General features: G+C 45.3%; 2 protein-coding genes across 6 annotated transcripts; one reads left to right on the top strand and one right to left on the bottom strand.

Moving 5' to 3' along the window:
• The first annotated feature begins 12,493 nt into the window (after positions 1–12,493).
• Positions 12,494–18,647, top strand: LOC115176911 (neurogenic locus notch homolog protein 1). 4 transcript variants are annotated; one of them, XM_029737299.1, is made up of 11 exons: positions 12,494–12,824; positions 13,772–13,925; positions 14,250–14,582; positions 14,690–14,916; positions 15,041–15,374; positions 15,650–15,798; positions 15,948–16,009; positions 16,123–16,252; positions 17,210–17,307; positions 17,496–17,827; positions 17,943–18,647. In XM_029737299.1, exons 1-11 carry the CDS (start codon positions 12,770–12,772, stop codon positions 18,463–18,465), a joined length of 2,397 nt encoding a protein of 798 aa, XP_029593159.1. In that variant the 5' UTR covers positions 12,494–12,769; the 3' UTR covers positions 18,466–18,647. The 4 variants fall into 4 exon arrangements, with proteins under 4 accessions (XP_029593159.1, XP_029593158.1, XP_029593160.1 ...); XM_029737298.1 differs by having other exon boundaries at positions 12,495–12,824; positions 13,775–13,925; positions 15,936–16,009; XM_029737300.1 differs by having other exon boundaries at positions 12,495–12,824; positions 14,454–14,582; positions 15,936–16,009.
• A 75-nt stretch (positions 18,648–18,722) lies between these two features.
• Positions 18,723–25,116, bottom strand: LOC115176913 (pre-B-cell leukemia transcription factor 2-like). Of its 2 annotated transcripts, XM_029737302.1 has the most exons (9): positions 24,833–24,934; positions 24,742–24,743; positions 23,956–24,029; positions 21,998–22,242; positions 21,541–21,731; positions 21,125–21,260; positions 20,883–21,024; positions 19,573–19,661; positions 18,723–19,397 (listed from the first exon to the last, which is right to left on the bottom strand). In XM_029737302.1, exons 3-9 carry the CDS (start codon positions 24,002–24,004, stop codon positions 19,317–19,319), a joined length of 933 nt encoding a protein of 310 aa, XP_029593162.1. In that variant the 5' UTR covers positions 24,005–24,029; positions 24,742–24,743; positions 24,833–24,934; the 3' UTR covers positions 18,723–19,316. The 2 variants fall into 2 exon arrangements, with proteins under 2 accessions (XP_029593162.1, XP_029593161.1); XM_029737301.1 differs by lacking the exon at positions 24,742–24,743 and having other exon boundaries at positions 24,833–25,116.
• Positions 25,117–25,539: the final 423 nt, after the last annotated feature.

The following is a 25,539-nucleotide window of genomic DNA, read 5'->3' as shown; positions in this document are numbered from 1 at the left end:
ATCTTGTCATGACATGGCAAATTTTTCAGACAGCTTGATTTCTCAATTTGTTTCACATCATTAAAAAGGGATAAGCACTAGGCCCACATGATGGGCCATTTATGACAAAACCTTTCGATATTTGCCAGTCATTTCAATGACTGTTTCACTAGTAAAGTGGGAAAACTCAGAAGTGAAATTAAAATATTGATCAGTGAACCATCATATTTTTAAATAAAATATATAATAATGAAAGAGAAGGATGGCTGTTTTGAATTTGGTCAAGTTAGTGTGGGAGAGGTGGGAAAACTATTGTTATCCATCAATAATGATGTGGGGCGGCAGGTAGCCTTGTGGTTAGAGCGTTGGACTAGTAACCGAAAGGTTGCAAGATTGAATCCCTGAGCTGACAAGGTAAAAATCTGGTTCTGCCCCTGAACAAGGCATGTAACCTGCTGTTAGTAGGCTGTCATTGAAAATAAGAATTTGTTCTTAACTGACTTGCCTGGTAAAATAAAAAAATGATAAGTCAACGGGTAAAGAAACCCTTGATGGGAAACTATTGAGAATGGTAGCAGAATGTATTGCCACCCCTATTTGCTATATCTTTTGCCAAAGCCTAAAGTAGTGTGTCAACAGGTGTAGAAGGAAGCTAAAGTAATTCCACTGCCTAATAACCCAATCAGTTTTGCTGCCTGCTCTTAGTAAACTGATTGAGAGAATTGTGTTTGACCAAATACAATGCTATTTTTCAGAGAACAAGTTAACTACTGACTTTCAGCATGCATATAGAGAAGGGAACTCAACTTGTATTGCACTGTCTCAGATGACAGATGATTGCTTAAAATAAATGGATAATAAGATGATAGTTGGAGCTGTATTGTTAGATTTCAGTGCAGCCTTTGATGTTATTGATCATAAATAGTTATTGAAGAAACTAATTTGCTTTGGCTTTAAATCACCTGCCAGCACATGGTTGGAGAGTTATTTATTCAATAGAACCCAGAGAGTATTCTTCAATGGAAGCTTCTCTAGCATCAGATATGCACAGTACGGTGTACCTTAGGGCAGTTGCCTTGGGCCGTTACTCTTCTCTATTTAAAAAAATGATTTGCCACTGGTCTTCCACATGTATGTCTGTTATAAAACGATGTTCTGTGTTTTTGACACAAAAGTTGTTCAGTTGTTCAGACTCTGGTCTAGTCCTATCTTGATTAGTGTTCGGTAATATGGTCAAGTGCAGCGAAGCCACAGCTGGCTCAAAACAGCAGCACGCCAATTCCAGATTGTCTGCATAATCAAATAACATTCAGCTCAGACACCCATACATACCTCACAAGACATGCCACCAACATGACACCAAATTCACGACAATGCACAGTGTTATACAGAGCCAGTATTGCATGGAACTCCCTTCCATTCTCCAATTACTCAAGCTAACAGCAAAATGACCTTTAACCCTTCATGGTTTTGTTATTCACCCAATGTTTGCAGGTCTGATGGACCCACAACATTATTGGGTTTTTAAAACAATACAGCCATAATCATTTGCGTAAAAATACTTAATACTTAGATGTTGACATTTCAATTACAAGCAATATAGACAGCATACATGGTTAATATTTGCCATTTACCTCTGCTAGATCACATTTATCAATAAAAGCACTATTCGTTTTTAAAATATATAATCCAGACATGGGTGGAATAAATCATGTTTATCTTGAACAAATATAAATGAAACAAGGTTTTCATCACTATTGATGTTTATTGCTTTGAACTGAACAAATTGGAAGGACAAATTTTACATACAGTATTTCATGGAAATGATAAATGAGCCCCATTGAACACAAATTAAGGCCGGTCTACACACCACATGAGGGACAGAGTTTTACTGTGTGTGTTGTGAATGTATTTCTTGCACTTGATGCATGTGTACTGTGTCTTCCTGTCCTTCTTGGGTCCACACACATCACAGCGCTTCTTGTTGCTACCGGCTGCAATCTAGAATGATAAAAACACTTAGTTCAGGAATTTTACTAACATCTCACTCACCCACATATATAGTTACAGCAGGCCAAGGAAGGAGAATCAGACACACACACATGCAACAACATCACTCACACTTACTTCCAGTATTGGAGATGTTGGTTCTGTGGGTTTGGCGGATGGGGCACCAGCATCCTCCTAAATCCTCCTCATGATGGCTGCAGAAGCTGGGGTCCTTGGGATATGTTGCCTCTAGATTTGAGGTCTTACCAATGCCTTGCCCAGCTCCTTGAGAAAGAGCTGTCTCCTCTGGAGCTTCCCTCTGTTCCAATCTGGGTTCAACGCCATCCAGATGACAAAACGTGTTGTACGCCAAGATGTTGAAGAATATCACAAGTGGCCAGCGTAGGGTTCTTATTTTGCAGTTGTAGCCAGTCACCAGCTTGTATAAATTGTCCACCCCTTCTTTTGTGGCATTGTAATCCATTAGGATTTCTGTTTTTTGATGTTCCTGGCCACAGATTCTCACATCCCTATGCAGCGTACTCATGAGTACCACATTTTGGCCTTCATTTGGCATGAAGGACACTAGGGACGTGTTGGCCGTGAACACAAACTTAGGTCTGTTCCATTTATTCAACAGCTGAGGTGGGAGCTCTGGCTTGTTTTTTTGTACTGTTCCTACCATCGTCAGCTTCCTCTTGAGGACCTCCTGTCCCAGCTTGTGCAAAGTAAAAAGGTTATCGCATGTGATCTTGTGGCTACGGAGTCCCTTTGTCACATCCAGGACAACTCACATCCCTTGGTTCTTCCCTTGGTTCTTCTCAGGGGCTCCTCCATCTGGCTTCCCCGTATACCCTTGCAAGTTCCACGCATATGATGAAGCAGCATCACAAGCAGCCCAGATCTTGATTCCATATTTTGCGGGTTTAGACAGTATGTACTGTCTGAAGGGCATAAGCTGCTCATCAACAGTAACGTTGGGCCCAGGGTTGTAAAACACGGGAAGGTGGTCCACCCAATACAATAATGTATTGTAATAACATTGTGAAGGCACACAGCAAACCTTGTTGTTTCATTTTTACTTGTTTTCACCAACACACTTTTCTACACTTATCCTCGGGTCCAGTGGACCTGAACACCACACAATGTAATATAAATGTGTAGAGGGGTGCACAGCATACACTCAATGAAAATGTGTTATTTTACATGTTTATCACAGAAAATGAGCCAAGGCCATTGAGTCTCAGGTAGAAAAAATAATGAATTGTATCATTTCTTTTAGTAAACATTGAAAATGGGTCACACAGACCCAAACACCACACAAGGGTTAAAAAATAGATTAAACAACATGGCATGGATCAGCGGGGACTTTGAGAGGACAAGCACATGCAGACAAACATTATTTGTTTTACTTGTTTATATTATTATTATTTTATTGACTTCAGTGATGTGATTTACAAAATAGCCTCCAACACTTTACTCAGCAAATTAGATGCAGTCTATCACAGTGCCATCCGTTTTGTCACCAAAGCCCCATATACTACCCACCACTGCGACCTGTATGCTCTCGTTGGCTGGCCCTCGCTTCATATTTGTCGCCAAACCCACTGGCTCCAGGTCATCTATAAGTCTTTGCTAGGTAAAGCCCCGCTGAAGCTGAGACTCATATCCCTCACTAACTTTTAGCATCAGCTGTCAGAGCAGCTCACAGATCATTGCACCTGTACATAGTCCATCTGTAAATAGCCCATCCAACTACCTCATCCCAATGTTATTTATTTTTTTGATCCTTTGCACCCCAGTATCTCTACTTGCACATTCATCTTCTGCACATCTATCACTCCAGTGTTTAATTGCTAAATTGTAATTACTTCGCCACTACGGTCTATTTTTTGCCTTACCTACCTAATCTTACCTCATTTGCCCACACTGTATATAGATTTTGTTCTATTGTGTTATTGACTGTACGTTTGTTTATTCCATGTGTAACTCTGGTGTTTGTGTCGCACTGCTTTGCTTTATCTTGGCCAGGTCGCAGTTGTAAATGAGAACTTGTTCTCAACTGGCCTCCCTGGTTAAATAAAGGTGAAAAAAATGTAATAATAATAATAATGGCACTTTAATGTTTACATATCTGGCATTACTCATCTCATATGTATATACCGTACTTTATACCATCTATTGCATCTTGCCTATGCTGCTCTGTCATTGCTCATCCATATATTTATATGTATATATTTTTATTCCATTCCTTTACTTAGATTTGTGTGTATTAGGTAGTTGTTGTGGAATTGTTCGATTACATGTTAGTTATTGCTGCACTGTCGGAACTAGAAGCACAAGCATTTTGCTACACTCGCAATAACATCTGCTAACCATGTGTATGTGATTTTTCCCATGACTGGACTTCCTCTCATTAACATATTTCATGGTGAGAAAACGGTCTAAAACGGATGCTTCAGCTTTATAGCCCCTGTGATGTGTGTGGGTTACCCCTTGTCTGTGCTGCTACTGCTGCAGTATCTGGCTGCTCCAGCAGCGTGTACGTTTGTGGACCTAAAACTATACTATTGCAATTGTTATGAAACTGCCTGTGTTAAGCATCGTATTGCCTTCATTGGAAATACCCTCTAAACACTAACAGTATTGCTGGTGGTCAATGTATGCGATTCGGCTTGGCCTTCAGCATCATTATCTAGGCCTGTAGCAAAGGAAAGAATAAGTTAAAGCATGACATTAGGTGTTTCCCACAATAATACAGATCAACTGCAAAACGTACACATCATGCTGTTATTATGTAACCATTTCCCCACATTCAGATACTAAATGAAGAAATTATTTTAGAGAGCTGAATGTTTGTCATTAACACAGAACAGAAAAGGCTCCTGTATTGTACTCCCTTGAAGACAATGTACACAGAAAACAAAACATTCTTTGGGATCCCTATTTATATAGTTAGAACACAAATGTGGGAGAACAATTTAACAAAAATAAATGTAAAAATAAATACTAAATGCTTTTGGGGCATAAAGAATACTTAAGTTACACTATAGTGCAAATAGAAAGTTGAACAAAGCACATATACATGAACATCTGAATGATTCAGAGGACAACTGGGTGAAAGTGTTGTGGTCAGATGAGACCAAAACGGAGCTCATTGGCATCAACTCAACTCGCCGTCTTTGGAGGAGGAGGAATGCTGCCTATGATCCCAAGAACACCATCTCCACCGTCAAACATGGAGGTGGAAACATTATGCTTTGGGGGTGTTTTTCTGCTAAGGGGACAGGACAACTTCACCGCATCAAAGGGACGATGTACGGGGCCATGTACCGTCAAATCTTGGGTGAGAACATCCTTCCCTCAGCCAGGGCATTGAAAATGGGTCGTGGATTCCAGCATGACAATGACCCAAAACACACGGCCAAGGCAACAAAGGAGTGGCTCAAGAAAAAGCACATTAAGGTCCTGGAGTGGCCTAGCCAGTCTCCAGACCTTAATCCCATAGAAAATCTGTGGAGGGAGCTGAAGGTTTGAGTTGCCAAACATCAGCCTCGAAACCTTAATGACTTGGAGAAGATCTGCAAAGAGGAGTGGGACAAAATCCCTCCTGAGATGTGTGCAAACCTGGTGGCCAACTACAAGAAACGTCTGACCTCTGTGATTGCCAACAAGGGTTTTGCCACCAAGTACTAAGTCATGTTTTGCAGAGGGGTCAAATACTTATTTCCCTCATTAAAATGCAAATTAATTTATAACATTTTTGACATGTGTTTTTCTGGATTTTTTTGTTGTTATGCTGTCTCTCACTGTTCAAATAAACCTACCATTAAAATTATAGACTGATCATTTCTTTGTCAGTGGGCAAACGTACAAAATCAGCAGGGGATCAAATACTTTTTTCCCCTCACTGTACTCTCCTTTTCACGTCACTTTGGACATACAGTATGTGTTTATCAGTTAGTATAATCAATTAGTAAGCCAGCAACTGTATAAAAAATATATTTAAGAAAGGTGAAGTACAGGTAACTGCCAAAATAAAGAAATCACTTGAGTAAATGAGGGATACATAATATATTGAAAGCAGGTGCTTCCACCCAGGTGTGGTTCCTGAGTTAATTAAGCAATGAACATCCCATCATGCTTAGGGTCATGTATAAATATGTCCAGCTGCCCATTATTTTGGCTACCATGGCTAGAAGAGATCTCAGTGACTTTGAAAGAGGGGTCTCAAAGCAGTATAGGGGGTTTAAATGGTGTGTGTGTCTCAGTCACCAGATCTCAACCCAATTGAACAATTATGGGGGATTCTGGAGCAGCACCTAAGACAGCATTTTCCACCACCATCAACAAAACAAGAAATTATTCAATTTCTCGTGGAAGAATGGTGTCAATCCCTCCAATAAAGTTCCAGACACTTGTAGAATCTATGTCATATCACATTGAAGCTATTCTGGCGGCTAGTGGTGGCCCAACTCCCTATTAAGACACTTTATGTTGGTATTTAATTTATTTAGGCAGTTACCTGTAGATTGCAATGAGATGTGACTCACCTGTCTGAGCTTTGTCAAAGAAAGTGATCTCCTGCTTCAGCACCGACTGGAAGACTAGGCCCAGGATGGAGGTGTGGATGCGACTCATGGTGATGTTGTAGATGAGATCACACACACAGCACTGAATGGTAGAGATGGGAGAAGGAGAACAAATAAACACGTTACTACAGTATCATTACAATAAATGCCCTATGAAAGTGATTAGGACACTTGACCTCAAAATTAAACAGGAGTATCAAACTGAGCATCAATTGGAAGGACTCAAAAGTATCATATCACCAATTATTGATATATGCTGTACTATACCTCATGACTGTAATCAGAGACATGACCGTGAAGGCTTCAGGCTTGTCTTCAATCATAATCAAGTCAGTCATTCGGCCGGTGTAGTGGGGAATAGCCATCTTACCAAGGGAAGAGATGACGACAAGACTCAGCATGGCTCCAAAGTGTATGATATAAGGCTTCATGTATCCCATCAGTTTCTCTAGAGAGGCCCCAGTCTTCTTCTGGGGTTCCTTGGTGGGCTTGGTAAGAAGAGAATAGACGTAGCGTGTCCAGTACAACCATGCTACGACTTACGCAGTAGCCCTGAAGTAGCTGAAAAACAAGTGATTTTAGTCTGTTTGGTTTATCAATTTTTAAAACAAAAAGGGTATATATAAATACACACACAATTATAGCAATATAAACTTGTCACCCACCACCTGCCAGGAGTGCCATCCCCATAGCTGCCCCAGGATGGACTGGCCACATGCCCAGAGAAGGCTGATGTAGATTGGGCAGTGAAAGCAGAGGACACCCATGCTCTGGAGCCCCTCGAAGCTGCTCATCCATAGGGGACTTCCAGGGAACATGAAGGTGAGAAAGAGGTGGAGGCCGGCATGGAGCAGGCTTCCACCCCACAAGGTGATGAGGGGATGGGGGAGGAGGAGAGGGAAGAGTTGGGCCAAGCAGACTGTCTGCACCACACACACATCCATGCACAGGAAGAGCAGTGGAGAGAAGCGTTGAAGGGACAAGAACCACCTGGTGACCCGATAATTCGTGTCCTTTCCCCTGGCCATCCAGACCAGGGGAGCATGGTCCATGACCAGGGTGAAGTGGGTACCTAGCAGGTAATACCTGCCAATAACCTTTGGTCAGGTCAAGGGTGCTGATGTACCGGGCCTTTCTCAATCGGTCGATGACCTCATCCACCCTCGGCATGGGATATGCGTCGAACAAACTGATGTCGTTCACCCCTCGGAAATCGTTACAGAAGCGGAGGCTACTGTCCGGTTTGGGCACCAACACGATGGGGCTGCACCATGCACTGTGGGACTCTTCCATGACCCCCATCCTGAGCATAGCCTTCACTTCCTGTTTCATGGCCTCCCTTCGGGCCTCCGGAATCCGATATGGCCTCTTTCGTACCGTTTCCCCGGGCCGGTTACGGATGTGGTGTTCAATGAGGGTCGTGCGGCCCGACATCTCAGAGAAGGCCGCCGTTTTCCGATCGACGAGCTCCCTGAGCTCTTGCTTCTGGGCCGGGTCGAGGTCCTCATTGCGCGGGACCTCCACTGGTACCGTTGGCGTCCTGGGTCCCGACCATAACACGGCCAAGGCTGTCCTCTCGTGCCACTTCTTCAACAGGTTCACGTGATAAATCTGTTGCGGTCTCCGTCTTCCCGGTTGCCGTACGCGGTTTCCGTCTTCCCGATTGCCGTACACGGTAATTGACAGGTCCCAGCTTCTCGATCACCTTGTATGGTCCGTGCCATGCTGCCAGGAACTTACTTTCGGCCGTGGGGATCAAGACCAACACCCTGTCTCCCACCTCTCGGGGCAGGGCTCCCCAATTGTAGACCTGGGCTTGAGCTCGTTGGGCCTTCTCCATATGTTCCCTCATGACTGGCCATATGGCTGTCATCCGCTCCTGCATCATCTCCATGTGCTCTACCACGCTGCGTAAGGGGGTCGGTTGGGCTTCCCACACCTCCTTGGCGAGGTCCAGTAGGCCGCGTGGCCTCCTCCCATAGAGGAGTTCGAACGGGGAAAACCTAGTGGAGGATTTGGGTACTTCTCGGATTGAGAGCATTTGGTGGGGTAGTAGCTGGTCCCAGTTCTTCCCGTCCTGCTCGATGACCTTCCGCAGCATCTGTTTGAGCATTTTATTAAAGCGCTCGACGAGCCCATCCATCTGCGGGTGAAAAACGGAGGTCCGGATCTGCTTGATCCAGGAGGGCACACAACTCTTTCATGAGGCTGGACATAAACTCCGTACCTTGGTCTGTCAGGATCTCGTTCGGGATGCCCACCTGGCTAAAGAGGTGGAACAGCTCCCGTGCGATTTCCTTGGACACTGCCGCCCATAGGGGGAATGGCTTCAGGATACCGGGTAGCATAGTCCACTATTACGAAGATGTACCTGTGTCCTCGTGCAGTCTTTACCAGGGCTCCCACTATGTCCATGGCAATGCGAACAAAGGGCACACCGATTATTGGCAGGGGGACCAGAGAGTTTTGGAAGTGTGCTTTCGGGGGAATGAGTTGACACTCTGGGCAGCTGCGACAGTAGTCTTCCACGGACCTCCTCATCCCGGGCCAGTGGAACCGGGCGGCGATCCGTTCCCGGGTCTTCTCCATTCCCAGGTGCGCCCCCCAACAGGTGGGTGTGGGCCAGCTGAAGAACGGTTCCTACGTACCATCGGGGCAGCAACAATACCTCTCAAAGTTCCCCTTGTTGGCGCGACACCTGATACGAAAGGTTATTCTTAATTTGGAAATGGGGGTATCGCCAGTCACTCACCCCCGGAAGTAGCTGTCCATCCACCGCTATCACTTGTTCGGCGGCAGCTTTCAAGTTCGGATCCTCCTACTGGGCCGTCCCGAATTGTCCCCTCAGTTGGGGGACAATTCGAAATCGAGGAGGGGGATCGGGTTTCGGCGCCCCCTCCGACTCCGGAGCCGTAGACACATGCTGGTTAACCGGTTGCTTCCGGGCCGCACAGGCTATTGGTCGTCCCCGCTCTCTTCTTTGGCCGGCTCGTACCTTCTTCCTCAATTCGTGCCCCCATAGGGCCGCGAACAGCGGACAATCCCGTCCCACTAGGAGAGTTACCGGCAGCTCTGGTACTGCACCCACCATCATCTGACAGCTCCCTTGTGGCGTCACGATGTTGGTCCATACGGTGGGATTCCGCTTTGTGTCCCCGTGAACACAGGAAATGGACATCTCCCTACCCCGTTTGGTCTCCTGGTTCAGCAGGCTCGTGGTTACGAGCGTAACCATGCTTCCTGAGTCTAATAGCGCTTCCGTGTCGTGTCCGTCCACCTTCACAGGGACCATGGGTGCAGTTGAATCGTGGTACACCCAACAGGAGGTGACATAGTTCACGGCGTGACCCACCTCGCCTCCGGGGCTAGCTGATGGCATCGACTCCTCTCGAGCCGGGCAATTCCAGGCAATGTGCCCCCGGGCGCCACACTCAAAACACCTGCTTTGGTCTCCCTCTACCTGGGGTCGTCGGTGGCGGGTCGGCCCTACCCCGCCGTCTCTTCACGGGTTTGTGGTCCTTTGGCCCTGCCAACTGTCGGTTTGGGGGTACACTGCAGTGGGGCTGTCCTTCCGTCCCCTCGGAAGGGTCGCCGACTCGTCCCAGCTCCCACTCAGCAGTGCCTGAGTGTTCTTATGCGTCTCCACTGCTTCCAGGAGGCCCTCCAAGATCTGGGGCGTGCATAGACTCGTGGCCCTCTTCATGTCATGGGGAAGCGCCCGTAAGAAGAGATCCAGGACCACTTTGTTGAGGATGGAGAGGGTGGATACGTCCGTGAGGAGCCATGCCCTGGTGACGCGCAGTAGGTTACTCATCTGGGCTCGGGGGGGATGCATCGGGTATGAACCTCCAGTCGTGGAACCGTTGAGCCCGATGGGCCAGGCTGTACCCAAAGCGGCTGAGTATCTCCCGTTTGAGTTCGTCGTAGTTAGCCGCCTGTTCGTCGTTCAGGTCCCAATACGCCTTTTGGGCATTCCCAGAGAGGAACGGGGCCAGCAGACTTGCCCACTGCAGCCTTGGCCATCCTTCCCGTAGTGCTGTCCGTTCAAATGTACAGAGATCGGTTTCAATGTCATCGTCTTCCGTTAGCTTGATCAAAAACTGGTTGGGATGTGATCCAGGAGACGCTCCTCCTTGCAGCTTCCTGACTTCCTCAAAGAGGTGAATGTTTTGTAGTCGCTGTTCCTCCAGCGTTCGTTCCTGAACCGCCTGTTGTGCTTGTTGGGCCCGGACGAACTGAGCTATCAGCTCATCCATGCTGATACTGTGTAAATGTCAACCCTGATCTGACCACGTTATCAGACGTGCCCAATCTGGTGAGCAATCCGCCCTTGATTAGTCACCAGCTCCCAATCAGCCCCAATTAGTCCTGGCTGGAGAGCCCGTCGAGACCTGGCACGTCCAGCAGATGGAGCCATCGCTTCGTGATGTATACTCCATCTGTTACCAGGCCTCGACGAGTCTCCCCCTGGTGGCTGACCTGCTGTACACCACACTATTAAGAATAGATCTAGCCTATATTCTATGTTACACCCTCATATCATACAAAGGGCCATCTTAGTATTCATTTAGTTATACTGCAGTCTGCGACTGGACTGGAGGACCCCACGTTCAAGTTGGTGATTGTGCTTCATACCAAAACCGAAAGTACATAACTCGAAAGTCTCTTATGAACGACCTGCCCCCTCTTTCCATGCCATACTGAGTTTGGCAAATGCCGATTTTAGATGAATTATACTATGCTATGCTTTATGTGAAACGAGTAGGTGATTACTGTGTAAGGGCTTGATATATCTGGAAATGTTCTACAGTAATTACTTACTGGCTGATTCACCTTTGAATTTGAATGGAATCTCATGTAGAATAGCGACATCGTGTGGAAAGCTTGATGACCTACACGATGATAATCATAATCATTATCACTACTCCATCATTGAAACATTATTTCCATGATCATCTATTGCATATTCCCCCTTGACAATGCACAACAGCCTAATGTTTTATATAGGTTTATATAAACTCATCATATAAAAAATCAAATAAACTATTGTAGGTTTTTGCTCAGATAACTCAAATGAAGGTAAGGAGTAAGTAGCATGCCTTAGCCTGAAATAGACCCCCGCAAAAAAACTTGAAAAGGCACACAGTCTTTGTTGTACCACCTGCTGTGAGGCTGTTTCTTGGCACAATTGATGAGTCCTGAGGTTAAGGATGAAAGTAGAACCCCCTAGTTTCCTATTCCAGGATCTATCCTTTCATTTGAGACAGATGACATAAGGTGCTGCAGCTGTATCTGTCTATTTTAAGACCCACCACATTCCTGGAGGTTATTATCTCTTCTTTGAGATTTTGAAATTGTTTTATTTGTCATTTTCAGTAGATAAGATTATATATATATATATATATATATATATATATATATATATATATATATATATATATATATATATATATATATATTAAATGCAGAGAGCATGCTCCTGCATAGGAGGTAAAAAAGTGACATATGCAGGCCTACTCCTGGGCCTGTATTCATAATGTGACTCAGAGAAGGAGTACTGATTTAGGATCGGTTTAGCCTTTTTTAACGTAATTAAAATGATTGCATGAACGGGGGGGAGCTCCTATTCTGAGACGCTTTATGAATACAGGGCCTGGTTCATTTGAAAGATTACATCCTGAGACATTGAAATCAGTAGAAAAACTGACTGCAGACTCACACCAAGACCACAAACACACACACACACACACACACACACACACACACACACACACACACACACACACACACACACACACACACACACACACACACACACACACACACACACACACACACACACACACACACACACACACACATCCCGCTCCTATTCTTTTCCACACAGTGGCAGGAAGTTGTCCACATATCCGCAGTGCTTCTGAAGAAGAATTAGAGAGAGGGAGTTGGGTGGGTGGTAGCAGCACTGGAGGTTGGGGTGTACACTTTAGACATAAACTGTTCACACGGTCCAATTGCGAACGCGGTCTTCTCCAGAAGATACCCAGAGAGATACCTCACGACACTTTGGCGGAGTACAGACCTGCCGGACCTGCCATAGCTGGACCAAGGCATTGGACCTAGTAACTGCACTGGTACAGCTCGGAGGATAGTGAGAGAGACTAGACGACTGCCGTCTCCATCCTCCTCTCTGGGACCTGCTCGGCCCAATGATGCTGGTGCTGTGGACAGCTGTTCTGTTGGGTTTGAGCAGGTGGTGTCAAGGTGAGTCCATCTTCCAGCTATTATCTTGTTGATATGATGTTAGATACCTATGAGAGTGAGGTAGGGTCTCTACTAGGTAATCGTCTAAAGAGAGGAAGTCCTACATGGTACGTCCCAGCAACGAAACATACTTTTTTTTTTACATTGATGTTCTCACTTCTACGTTTTATAGATTTCTGAGGATATATCATTAGGAGAAAATCCTGTGACGTACTTGACATATACTGCTCTCACATTCTTTCATCGTCACTTTAAAAGATGCTGCATGAATGTGTCCCTGATTTAAAGATGTAACTAACCAAAAAGATTGTACTGCATTTCCTTGAATGTTCACTGCTATACAGTACACCATGTCTAATCCCAACTCTCCTGTGTTACAATTTAATTGTCCCTCACACACCTGCCAAGCCTCTCCATTGTCCCACTCCATTACATTCCTCATCGCCAGGGTGACGACCTCCGACCTTCATCCAGTCCCAGCCCACTCCATTTCCTGTTGCTATTCGCCTGTCCTGGAGACTTCCTGTTTGTGTCAGGCCTCCTATTTCCCGTTTCATGGTTCATGCCAAGGACACACCTTTCATAGCCTGCCTGGGTTGCACGGTACCAGGCATTGTTAACAATGAATGCTTGGTGGTGATAGGTACACATAGGCCTACACAATACACAGCTTGAAAATGTAGGTCAAAGCACAGGTTCTTGCGGGATACAGTAATACAGTAGTGTAATTAATGGATGCTTTTATCCAAGTGATTCAGTTTAAGTTAGTATATTAGTGTCAAGTGGGAATCCAACCTTTGTGTGTGTGTGTGTGTGTGTGTGTGTGTGTGTGTGTGTGTGTGTGTGTGTGTGTGTGTGTGTGTGTGTGTGTGTGTGTGTGTGTGTGTGTGTGTGTGTGTGTGTGTGTGTGTGTGTGTGTGTGTGTGTGTGTGTGATTCCTCTCCAAGTAGCAGCAGCATCTCCCGGTGGTGACCTCTGGGCCAAGTGTCCATCCGGACATTGTAAGGCCAAGTTTGGAGATGGGTCATGTGATAAAGAGTGCACCGAGCCCGAGTGTCTGAGAGACGGGTTCGACTGTCTGAGGGACAAAGGACACTGCAAGTAAGACACTGTAGCAGCAGGGAGATCTGGGCTGCATTTCATTCCAGGAAGATGTTCCATCCCCTCTTCCCTTTGTTCACTCTCCTTCGTGGATCAGACAGGACTGGATATGTGAAAGCAATATGGTGACTTATGGTGACCCAGTAGTCTCATATTCATGGTGAGGGGAGTGAATAAGAGCAGAGGGGAGAGAACATCTTCCTGGAATGAAACGCACCCTGCTCTTTACTCTTTATCACTCTCACTTTCCTTTTTGTACACATCCAGAGGTTTCAGCTGGGGTTCACGCTTTCTCTGCATCCCTCCAACTATCCCCCCTCTCAGTTCAGGCCACATCCACTACTGCCGAGACCACTATGCCAACTCTTACTGTGACCAGGGCTGTGAAAGCGCCGCCTGTGGCTGGGACGGGAGTGACTGTCACAGGCACCACAGCCCTCTGTGGGCTAAGGGCACCCTGCTCCTGCACACCCACGTCCCCCTGCAACACGGCACATTTTCCAACAGTTCCCTTCTCTGGGCCCTCAGCACCCTCCTGCAGACGCCCCTCAAACTGCGCGGCACTGTGCCCCTTGACTCCAGCAAGGACCTCTTCACCTTTAATCCCCAGCAGCTCGAACACCTGCTGGCTCAAGCTTCCTCGGATGACTCAAATGGGTAACTATAAAGAGATTATGATTTTGCTTCCCCAAATGTTTTACCTTAACCTAGTCTCTTTTGTTAACATCTCATCAATGTCCTCACTCCCCATCTCTCTGAAACAGCTCTCTCCTATTCCTGCAAGTGGATAACAGGCCGTGCTCCCGTCTTCCTTCTACCTGTTTCCCGTATGCCATCGAAGCAGCTAACTTCTTGCGGGCTGCTACGTCATTGACTCGTGTGTCGGTCCCCTCTCACCCAGAATTAAAGGCCATTATTAGTATAAGAGGGGTTGGGGAGGAAATAGGAGGGAGAGAGGAGGACCCAGTTGAGGAAAAAGACGAAACTAATGGTATGTATCCCGTTACATTGCGTGTGTGTGTGTGTGTGTGTGTGTGTGTGTGTGTGTGTGTGTGTGTGTGTGTGTGTGTAAATGTGAGTACCACCTAATATCTCTGCACCCCTTCTCCGCACAGGAGCAACACCTCCATGGCTATGGGCTGTGATCGGCGTGGCAACGGGCCTGGTACTGGCTTTGGTCTTGATGGTTGTCTTGGCGATCAGAAGGGTGAGACGACGACGAGCGGAGAGGGAGGGAGGAGGAGAGAGGGTTAGGCACAGATCCACTGTCACTGAGAATGACAGCGGAGCCAATGTGGCCAAGGCATGGGCACAGCACACACCCCACCGAGAGCAGAGGGGCAGGACAGGGAGAGAGAAAGACAGGAATGGGATAAAGAAGAAGAAAGCAAAGGAGGCTGAGAAGAAAAGACGCAGAGATCCACTGGGGGAGGATGACATTCGACTGCGGTGAGCGAAGATGAATGATTATGGGAGAAGTTAGAACATGTTAATTCTAGTAAATCAACAGTGCTGTGATCAGATCACAGTTTGCTTCATTGTAATGGGTTGCATGGCTTTCAGTTGTTTCCATTAGGGTCATTTTAACCTAACTGAACTTTTACTCTGTCTGTAAGATAAAACTGTTCTGTTGGACTACCTCTATTTTACACAATATTAGTGATACTGTAGTCATATCCCACGCACAAAGTACTGCTATTCAGAGCATAAATGCATGATTTCAGGCCCCTGAAAAAGGACCTGGATATTGGAAGTGACACTGACTTTACCCAGAGTTCTATGGAGGACATCAACAGGTCCATCTGTGACCACCGAACGCAAGAGCAGAAGCACTACCGCAGCCCTCCAAGCCACCCACAATCACCCATACAACGTAAGATCACCTGATCATAGTTAACATACTGCATTAATAGGCTTGTCAAATGATTCATTATCTCTTACATTCATTTGTCACAGAATAGTTTACTGTTTGCACAACGTAACTAAGCATGTAACTAAATTGACTTTCAGCTCCACTTTTAGCTCCCCCGAGAGGATGGGAGAGAAATGCTGTCCCATCTCCACATCACAGAACACCCAATCAAGTGAGTTCCATGAATATTCTACATAAATGTCAATATGTTTATTTACATTTTAGATAAGGCTGGTTATTATTTACAGTATTCTATTTTGACCGTACCAAACATTATTTTGACAGTCTGGTTCGGTTCAGTGGTGTGGTCCAGATGGGTCAGTGGTCCTGATTCGTGCAGTCCGGAGTGGGCTTGACCGTGTGGTCCTGGAGCTGCTACGAGCTGGGGTGCCGGTCAACAACACCGACCACACTGGTATCACTTTACTCTCCCAATTTCCCAATTCTATTATTAACCAAAATGTAGGCTAGACGGTAAAATAAGTCAACTGAACTTCCCTGTAGTGTCATGGGAGGATTATTGTGCAAATATATTTTAAAAATCAATATTGCGTGGAACAAATGTCCATAAATGTTATGTAGCTTCCATAGGTGTAATAACATGCTTATAAACACACTGCCTCACATACATATTACTATATTGTATTACTTTGAGGGGTTGAGTAACCAGTGTAACTGACCCCATCTCTCTCTGGTCCTCCCCATGTCGCGTCCCTTTTTGTGTCCCTTCTCTTCTCTTCTGTTCTGGTAAAACCTCCATGGCTTCCCACTCTTCCTTTCCATTCCTCTCCACAGCACCCCTGCTGCCCCCCTCTCAAACCGATACAGAAGTTAATGTGCCCTAGTGCCCAGGCAGCGTGGATGTACCATATTAGCCTTCCTTGCTCTTCTCTCTCTCTCTCTCTCTCTCTCTCTCTCTCTCTCTCTCTCACACCATCTCTCTCTCTCTCTCTCTCTCACACACCATCTCTCTCTCTCTCTCACACCATCTCTCTCTCTCACACCATCTCTCTCTCTCTCTCACACACCATCTCTCTCTCTCTCTCTCTCTCTCTCACACACCATCTCTCTCTCTCTCTCTCTCACACCATCTCTCTCTCTCTCTCACACACCATCTCTCTCTCTCTCTCTCACTCTCTCTCTCTCTCAAACCATCTCTCTCCCTCTCGGGCTGATTCCCTAGTCCCTCACCATCATTTGCATTCTCATTTCCTCCCTTTCAAAATCTCCCTCTTCCCCGTCTTTCACCCTTTGGGCTTGACTCTGTTGTATAATGTTTGTTCACTGGCTGACTTACTCCCTCTCTTTCTGTACTGAACTCCCACCTTCCTTCCCTCACCTTCCTCCACTTGAAATGCACTCTCTCTCCCAGGGAGATCAGCCCTCCACTGGGCATGCTCAGTTAACCACCTCTCCTTGACAAGAACCCTCACTCGCTACGGTGCTGCGGTGGACCTACAGGACAACAAGGTACCAAGGCCAGCAGAAGCCTCTGCTTTTATGATTCTTCACGTACTAGTATGAAGATTTAGGAAGAGGAACTTCGAAGAAACTATATTCAGTTAAATCTGCGTAGAATGGTTAAACTTTAAGGTACTCCCATATTATTGCTTCGACACTCCCATTCTCTGATATATACCGCTCCCATTATCTGATAGGGTGAGACTGCTCTGTTCCTCTCCGCCCTCCACGGTTGCTACGACACCGCCCGGTTCCTGCTCCTGAACGGGGCCAATCAGGATCTGTCTGATCGCAGAGGACGCCGGGCACTGGATGTTGCCCGAGAGGGCATACATCATCAAGTCCTGGAGCTCCTATTGGCTCACAGGGTTCAGAGAGGGCCTATTCCTATGGAGCAAGCCAATGATATGCTGTGGGATGAGCGTGCCTTGCTGTATAGCCAATGGGTGAATTCCCCTGGGCTCCCTGGGAGAAGTGCCTCCTTCTCTGGTGTCATAGGGCATCGAGATATGTCTTCGCCTCCACCAAGGTAAAGTCTTGTGGCATTTGGCACATCTACTCACAATAACATTTAACAATTTACTAATCTTGATAAGGCAAATTCATCACTGCCTACTCATATGATCGCCCTCTTCTTTTGACAGTGATTGGTCAATGGGCCGAGTGCAGTGCCCTTCCCCTCAGAACTGGCGGCCACAGCTCAACCAATCAGTGACCGCATTGGTCACCCCAAGAATCATGGGGCGTCCCCCACGGCCAATCAGCACTCTGCAGGAAGTTACCTCAGAGGACGAAGATCGTGAAAGGCCCCAGGAAGTCCCGAGAGCAGCGACACCGCACTTCCTGTTACCCCAGCCTGCTCCTCGACAGCGGTCCTTCTCCTGTACCCAGAATGCACTGCAGCGTCGCTCCATTTCACAGCAGCCCGAACCGACTTATGTTGCCTTATCAGAGAAAATTGCCAATGAGCCCATAGAAAGAGTGATCGTAGTCCCTCCTACAGATGCTCCCACCCAATCAAATCGTAGATCAATAGTCAATAGTAGCGATAACCCCAACAGGGCGGCACCAGAGATTGAGACAGCAAATTTTAAAAAGGCAGACCAGAAAGCCCGAAGTGAGAAGCTAAATAACCACATGCCTGACTCTAAACAAACAGCTTTGTAAGGGAGAGGGCTCTGCTGAAATTACCCCAAATACCATGTCAATCATGTGCTGTTTACATTTTCTGTAACAGGCTCCTTGCCCTTAAATAACCGCAGATTGACAGATGGGATATAAACTCAGTCAATAAATGAGTAACTTAATTTACTCTAAATATCTAAATCAATAAACTATGAAATGATTCATGTGCAATTGTTTTCTTCTGCCATATTAGGCAGTGACCTGTCTCTGCTGATATCAACCAATCAAGACAGACCAACTGACTGTGAATACAGAGTCTTTATTGTAAAAGAGGTAGAGAGAATACAGGTGTTTTTCACTCACTGTACAGAATGACAGCACTGTTGATATACTCATTCAAACCGTTAATATAACCAGCACACACACTTCATTCATGATATAGACACACAGACAAACAAGCCCAGTAGAAAAGAGAAAACACACACATTAAATCTTTGGATTTTCTCTATTGCCCCCATATCCTCTAAATGCAACTATATCTGAGCTTTAAACGAAAATCCTAAAATATTTGTAATAACAGCATTAATAATATAGCCTAATAAAACAATGGTAATGCAATTTCCCAAGCCTCCCTGCCTACATACTACAGTAACATATAAAGTAGTGGAAAACAAAACCCATGATCCCAATACAAAACATCACACACACACACTGACACACTGACACAAAAATCACACATTCAGCTCATACAAACATAATGAACAGTATCATTGGACAGTAAGAAACAGAAAAGACATACAAAACTGCAGCCAAGTAAGGGTGATATCATTCTTTCAGTCTTTTCCGATGTCAATCTTTCCATCTAGGTCATTGACCCAAAGGGGGCGGGGCCATCAGTCAGAGTCCCCCGAGTGGTCGTTTCCCGGGGAAGTGGCAGAGGGGGGCGTGTTTTGCCCTTGCCAGTTCCCATTAGTCTGCAAAACAGAAAAAAGACATGGTGACTTGTAGTGGCATTAACCTACATTAACCCCTCTCCAACACAACTCCTCCCCAAGGTTGTTGTTGTGAATGAGAATGTGCTCTCAATTAGCTACGAGCTAAAATAAAGATGATATGTAACATGAAGTGAATGACAGTGAAGTTCCATACTTGTGCTCCCATGTAGACAGGCTGCTCTCCATTCATTGGTGGAACACCCAGGAAAAGGTCTGGTCCAGTGAGTGAGAAGCCCCCCGACCCTGTGGAGGAACAAAATGGGAGATGTCTTTAATAAGGGCTACGAGGCCTACAACACCAGTCTGGTCCCAGATCTGATCCTGTGGAGGAACAAAATGGGAGATGTCTTTAATAAGGGCTACTAGGCCTACAACATCAGCCTGGTCCCAGATCTGATTGTGCTATAAAGCCGACTTCTATTGTTGGTCAAGGAGTTGGCACGACAGCACAAAAGACCAATTCCCGAATTAGGAAATTACGCAGGTCTTTCCTACGAAATTACGCAGGTCTTTCCTACGAAATTACGCAGGTCTTTCCTACGCACTTCTCAGTAGTTGGTGTTCAGACGCATCTTATTCAGTTGCGTAACAGGCTTTGCAGACATAGTTCCCTTGTGTGCTAATTAAGCGTAATTCAACTGCTGAAAACCCTCCCACTTGCTGGTCAATAGATTTTCTCATGGAGTTTTCAGCACATTTATTTTAAGCCATCCCTTTAAATATGGTATACATTTTAAGTTAGAATTTTGTTGACAGACTCGACAGAATATATCGAGAGAACGGGTTCAGAATATTAGGGATCAATCAAAGAAAGTCATCTAAATATATGCATATTCGTCTCCGTTTCAGCACCAATTGGTAGAATTCAAAATAGAAAGCTGATAGACTGCAGATTATTTAGGGTTAGGAAAGTATTTATGAAAAATAGGGTTGGAGAGCCTTTACACACGAAAGAAAACGGTTGTTTGATTCATTCTGAAAATCACCAAATTCAGTTTTTAACCCATGGTTATGTTGGAAGATCAGCGTACGCAGAATTATAATAGGGAGAATAGTGTACAATAGTAGACTATATCCTCCTCTATTTCCTGCAATAACCATAGAACTGTGTGATGACACAGCCAAGTATTGCGCCATGCGTTGGGTTCAAACTGGGTTCATGCGTTGGGTTCAAACTGTTACGGCATGAGCTGCGCTACGTTCCAGTATGATTTAATTAGCCTAAATGTAGTCATAGCTCTTTGTAGAGGTAGGTTTTGGGGATGGGGGTCAAGAGACCAGAGGTGGCAGAGCAGGTTGGAGTGTAAAGTTGGAGCATAGTCTGAAGGTACGGAGGGGCAGTTCCCCTTGCTGCTCCGTAACACAAAAACACTAACAACCCATCCATGTCTATTACCAATTGATCCATAAACTCAAAACGTTGGCGTGTATCACTAGGCCTGGCTTCCTTTCCTCAACTCTTACCTGTTGAGTTGGGCGTGTGTGGAGAGTCCTCGTTCTGTGTCGCCACGATGGCCGTCTTCATGGCATAGATGTTGGCCTCCTCTTGGAACTTCCCGATGTTCTTCTTGTAGCGGATTCTCTTGTTGCCAAACCAGTTGCACACCTGTTCAGTTAACGAGCGAGGAAGAGGCTGGTCAATGGAGTCAACTGTATATGGACGTATCAATGGGTGAGCTAATAGTAAGTATATGACGCATGGTTACCTGAGAGACAGTGATGCTACACTGTTTGGCTAGCTCTTCTTTGGCCTCTTCACTGGGGTAAGGGTTGGCGAGATGGGAGTAGAAATACTCGTTCAGGACTTCCGTTGCCTGCTTGCTGAAGTTACGTCTCTTACGCCTGACAACACAAAGGTGAGAGTGTTGAGAGTGGGCATACAACCCAGGTAGAAGTGTACATTTCACAACTACAGTTATAACACACAATAGTCATTCACAACCTGCACTGTAATAACATGACTATGCACTGGTATGTGACTGGTATGACCATGAACCACTTTTAATTTATGGAATGTATTATTCTTCATATAGAAATACTACCTGTACATGAATTGTCATTCACGATCATGGCAAGTTTTGACAGGTGTTGTGTCACCAAAATAACAGTGTTACACGCTGACCTGGCGTCGAGGAAGCGGGACCTCAGGATCATGACGGCCTCGCAGGTGCTCTGCTTGAGTTGTGTCTGGATGGAGCTGAACTTGCGGTGGATGATGGCCACCATGCGTTCGATCTCCCGCGGTGACACGGGTCGTGTACGCGACTGCTCCCTCAGCAGGTTCATCACGTGGGTAGTGAACTCACTACAGGCCTACAGGAGACACGGAGAGAGAGGGGGGAATTGGAGACAGATATGACAGTCAGTTGGGCTCAAAGGATGGAAGTCAACACTGACCCCAGCACACATATATGTCAGAGTCGATATGAGTTTGAATCCGGCCCACTGCTCTGACTCACCCTCCCTCTATCTTCCCCGTCTTTCCAACACTTTACTATCTTTTCAATAAAGCAAAAAACAACACAAAAGGATTCGGACTGCCCCACTGCTTTCCCCCCAAAAAAGAAGTAGAAAAGTACCTGGTCATATTTCTCCATCTCAGTGTGATAGATGTTGCGAATCTGGCTCAACTTGCTTTTGTAGTCTGAGTGTTCCAGTGAGCTGTCTGGCGACATCCCTCCAGAGCTGGTGGCTGCGGACACCGCCGCTGCCGCCCCGCCACCTTTCTCCGGCCCAGCCACACCCTCCGCCAGCAGCATGTTGTCCAATCGCACCAGCTGTGGGTCCTGTGATTCTTCCTCCTGAGCATTTCGCATTGATAGGCCTGCAACAAGAGAGGTCTGTCAATCTGATTCATGGTAGATTAAGAGTTACCATGTCTCCTATTACACTGAACAAAAATATAAATGCAGCATGCAACAATTTCAAAGATATTACTGAGTTACAGTTCATATAAGATAATCAGTCAATTTAAATAAATGAATTAGGCCCCAATCTATGGATTTCACATGACTGGGAATACAGATAAGCATCTGTTGGTCACAGATACCTTTAAAAAAAAAAGTAGGGGCTTGGATCGGAAAACTTGTCAGTATCTGGTGTGACCACCATTTGCCTCATGCAGCGCGACACATCTTCTCACATTGAGTTGATCAGGCTATTTATTGTGGCCTCTGTAATGTTGTCCCACTCCTCTTCAATGGCTGTGCGAAGTTGCTGGATATTGCTGGGAACTGGAAGACACTGTCGTACAAGTCGATCCAGAGCATCCCAAACATGCTCAATGGGTGACATTGTGCAGGCCATGGAAGAACTGGGACATTTTCAGCTTCCAGGAACTGTGTACAGATCCTTGCATTATCATGCTGAAACATGGGATTATGGCGGCAGATGAATGGCACGACAATTCATTGCATTCAAATTTCCATAGATAAAATATAATTGTGTTTGTTGTCCGTAGCTTATGCCTGCCCATACCATAATCCCACCACCACCATAGGACGCACAGTTCACAACGCTGATATCAGCAAACCACTCGCCCACACGACACCATACACACTGTCTGCCATCTGCCCGAAACCGGGATTCATCTGTGAAGAACACACTTCTCCAGCGTGCCATATCCATCAAAGGTGAGCATTTGCCCACTGAAGTTGATTACGCCACCTAACTGCAGTCAGGTCAAGACCCTGGTGAGGACGACGAGCACGCAGATCAGCTTCCCTGAGACAGTTTGTGGAGAAATTATTCTGTTGTACATTCCCACAGTTTCATCACCAGTCCGGCTGGCTGTTCTCAGTCGATCCCGCAGGTGTAGAAGCCGGATGGTCTGCTTTGTGAGGCTGGTTGGATGTACAGCCAAATTCTCTAAAACAACATTCGAGGTGGCTTATGGTAGCAACAGCTCTGGTGGACATTCCTGCAGTCAGCATACCAATTGCATGCTACCTAAAAAAAGATATCTGTGGCATTGTGTTGTGTGACATAACTGCACATTTTAGAGTGGCCTTTTATTCTCCCTGCACAAGGTGCACCTGTGTAATGATCATGCTGTTTAATCAGCTTCTTGATATGCCACACCTGTCAGGTGGATTGATTGTCTTGGCAAAGGAGAAATGCTCATTAACAGGGATGTAAACACATTTGTGCACAAAAAAAGCATATGGAAAATTTCTGGGATATTTTATTTCAGCTCATGACCAACACTTTACATGTTGCATTTTCGTTCACTGTATATTAAAATATTCTCCCTCTGAGGTCCAGACTTGGAGAAGCACTATGTGGATTAAACAAATACTGGAATGCTCATCTTGCGGCAAAATTTGAAAAGTCATCATACACAATACATCTTTGTTGAAAATTGTAAATCGCTAGAGAATTTTCTAACTGTCATCTAACTGCGTGGATCATGCGCAACTCATTATTATTGTGATGGAGACAACATCTGTTTTCATCACAGATGGTCAGAAACTTTTAAACGAATTAGCAACAAGTTTTAAATCAAACAAAGGGTTTCAATTAGTGAAAATTAACTTACCTGTTTTCTCTTTGATCTCGCATAAGACGCTGAACAAAGCTGGTTTCATTCGATGGCAATTCAATGCGTGTTTTCTGACGATTGAAAAAAAAGATATTTGTTATTAGCTAGCTAACTAGCTACTGTAGCTGTCTATCTAGTTTATCTAGCCAGCTATTTAGCAACGAGCCATTAGCACCAACAAAATATTTGTTAAGTTAGCTAGCTCCCTGCTTTCACACGCTTGATATAGCTAGCTAACGTTAACGAGATGATATTCATAACAACAAACATCGGCTGTTGTTCATGACCTTTTGACGAGTTCACTGCAGCCTGCTATGCTAGCGTTAGCTACGCAATGCTATAGCTAGCTAGCAGCAGCTACAATATGTAGCTAATATGTTAACATTTTATTCGTAGAACAAATGCAACATGAAATGGATAATGTCAAGATTATGGCCACAGTCCGTTTAATATATTGATATTCACATACTACTAACGGTTATATTTGCATGTAACACATTAGCTAGTTAGCAAACTAACAATAAAGCAATAGAGCGTAGCTAACTGGCTAGTTTTAGCTTAGCAAGAATTTACCCTCTTCATCGAGTTAGCCACAAAAACTATTTCGGTTTTTATAAATTTCACAACAACAACAGGCGTGTAAATAGGCCAGGGGAAGAAGTGATAACCATTTAATAAGGCGTGCAAATGGCTTTATCATGAAACAAACCCAGTTAGCTAGCTAGCAACGTTGTCTACCTAGCTAGCTTATTAAAAAACTTCAAAGTTGAAAAAAAAAAAAACTTCTGAAAACTTTAGCTAACTCTTGGCCATTGAGCAACTTTGCAGTAAGATGTAGCTAAATCTGAATACGTTAGAAACAATTATGACTAACTTTGCTTGTGCTTCGTCCAAACTTTGGTCGGTGATGGTCATGATTTGTTGCAATATGTCACCAATGTCTCTGCGGCTTTCATGTCCATTTTCTGCGCCTTCGTGGCCCGTGTCTCCGTCGGAGCGGTGGTGGGAAGATGGGTGAACCGAGTTTAGAGGGTGCATACCGGGGTGAGAGCTCAGGCCAAGGCCCCGGCCGTTAGAGGGCCCGTTGCCAGTGAGAGGCTGCTGCTGCAACATCCTGAGCGGCACACAGTGGCGCGGACGAGTAATCACAGTCATACACCCTTCAAAACTCAAACACTAGAGCAGGCCAGCACTAGAGTCCCCTAGCGATTGACAAAGAAAAAGTAAAGAACAAGAATGTTCATACAATTCGAATTGTACTCCAGACAGACCCCATAGGCTACTGTACTAGGGATATTCATAGCTATGACTTTTAAACTAAGCAAGTCTTCTGAACAATCAGGTAGATGGATATAAGTATAAGGCAACTGTGTGTGTAGGCCTATGTGTGTGTACGAGAGAAAGAGAAACAGAAAACGTGCAAGTAGCCTAATACATTGAACATTTGCATCCATGATGGGGGAGGATCATCTTCTGATTTCATGTCAGCTAATTTAATAATGCATCAGCTTCATTTTTATTTCTTTATTTTTTTCACCTTTATTTAACCAGGTAGGCTAGTTGAGAACAAGTTCTCATTTG

Source organism: Salmo trutta, chromosome 37 (assembly GCF_901001165.1).
Source record: "Salmo trutta chromosome 37, fSalTru1.1, whole genome shotgun sequence".
NCBI classification, from domain to species: domain Eukaryota; kingdom Metazoa; phylum Chordata; class Actinopteri; order Salmoniformes; family Salmonidae; genus Salmo; species Salmo trutta.
The sequence above is the reverse complement of the archived record's forward strand: the minus strand, read 5'-3'. Positions and strand labels throughout refer to the sequence as shown.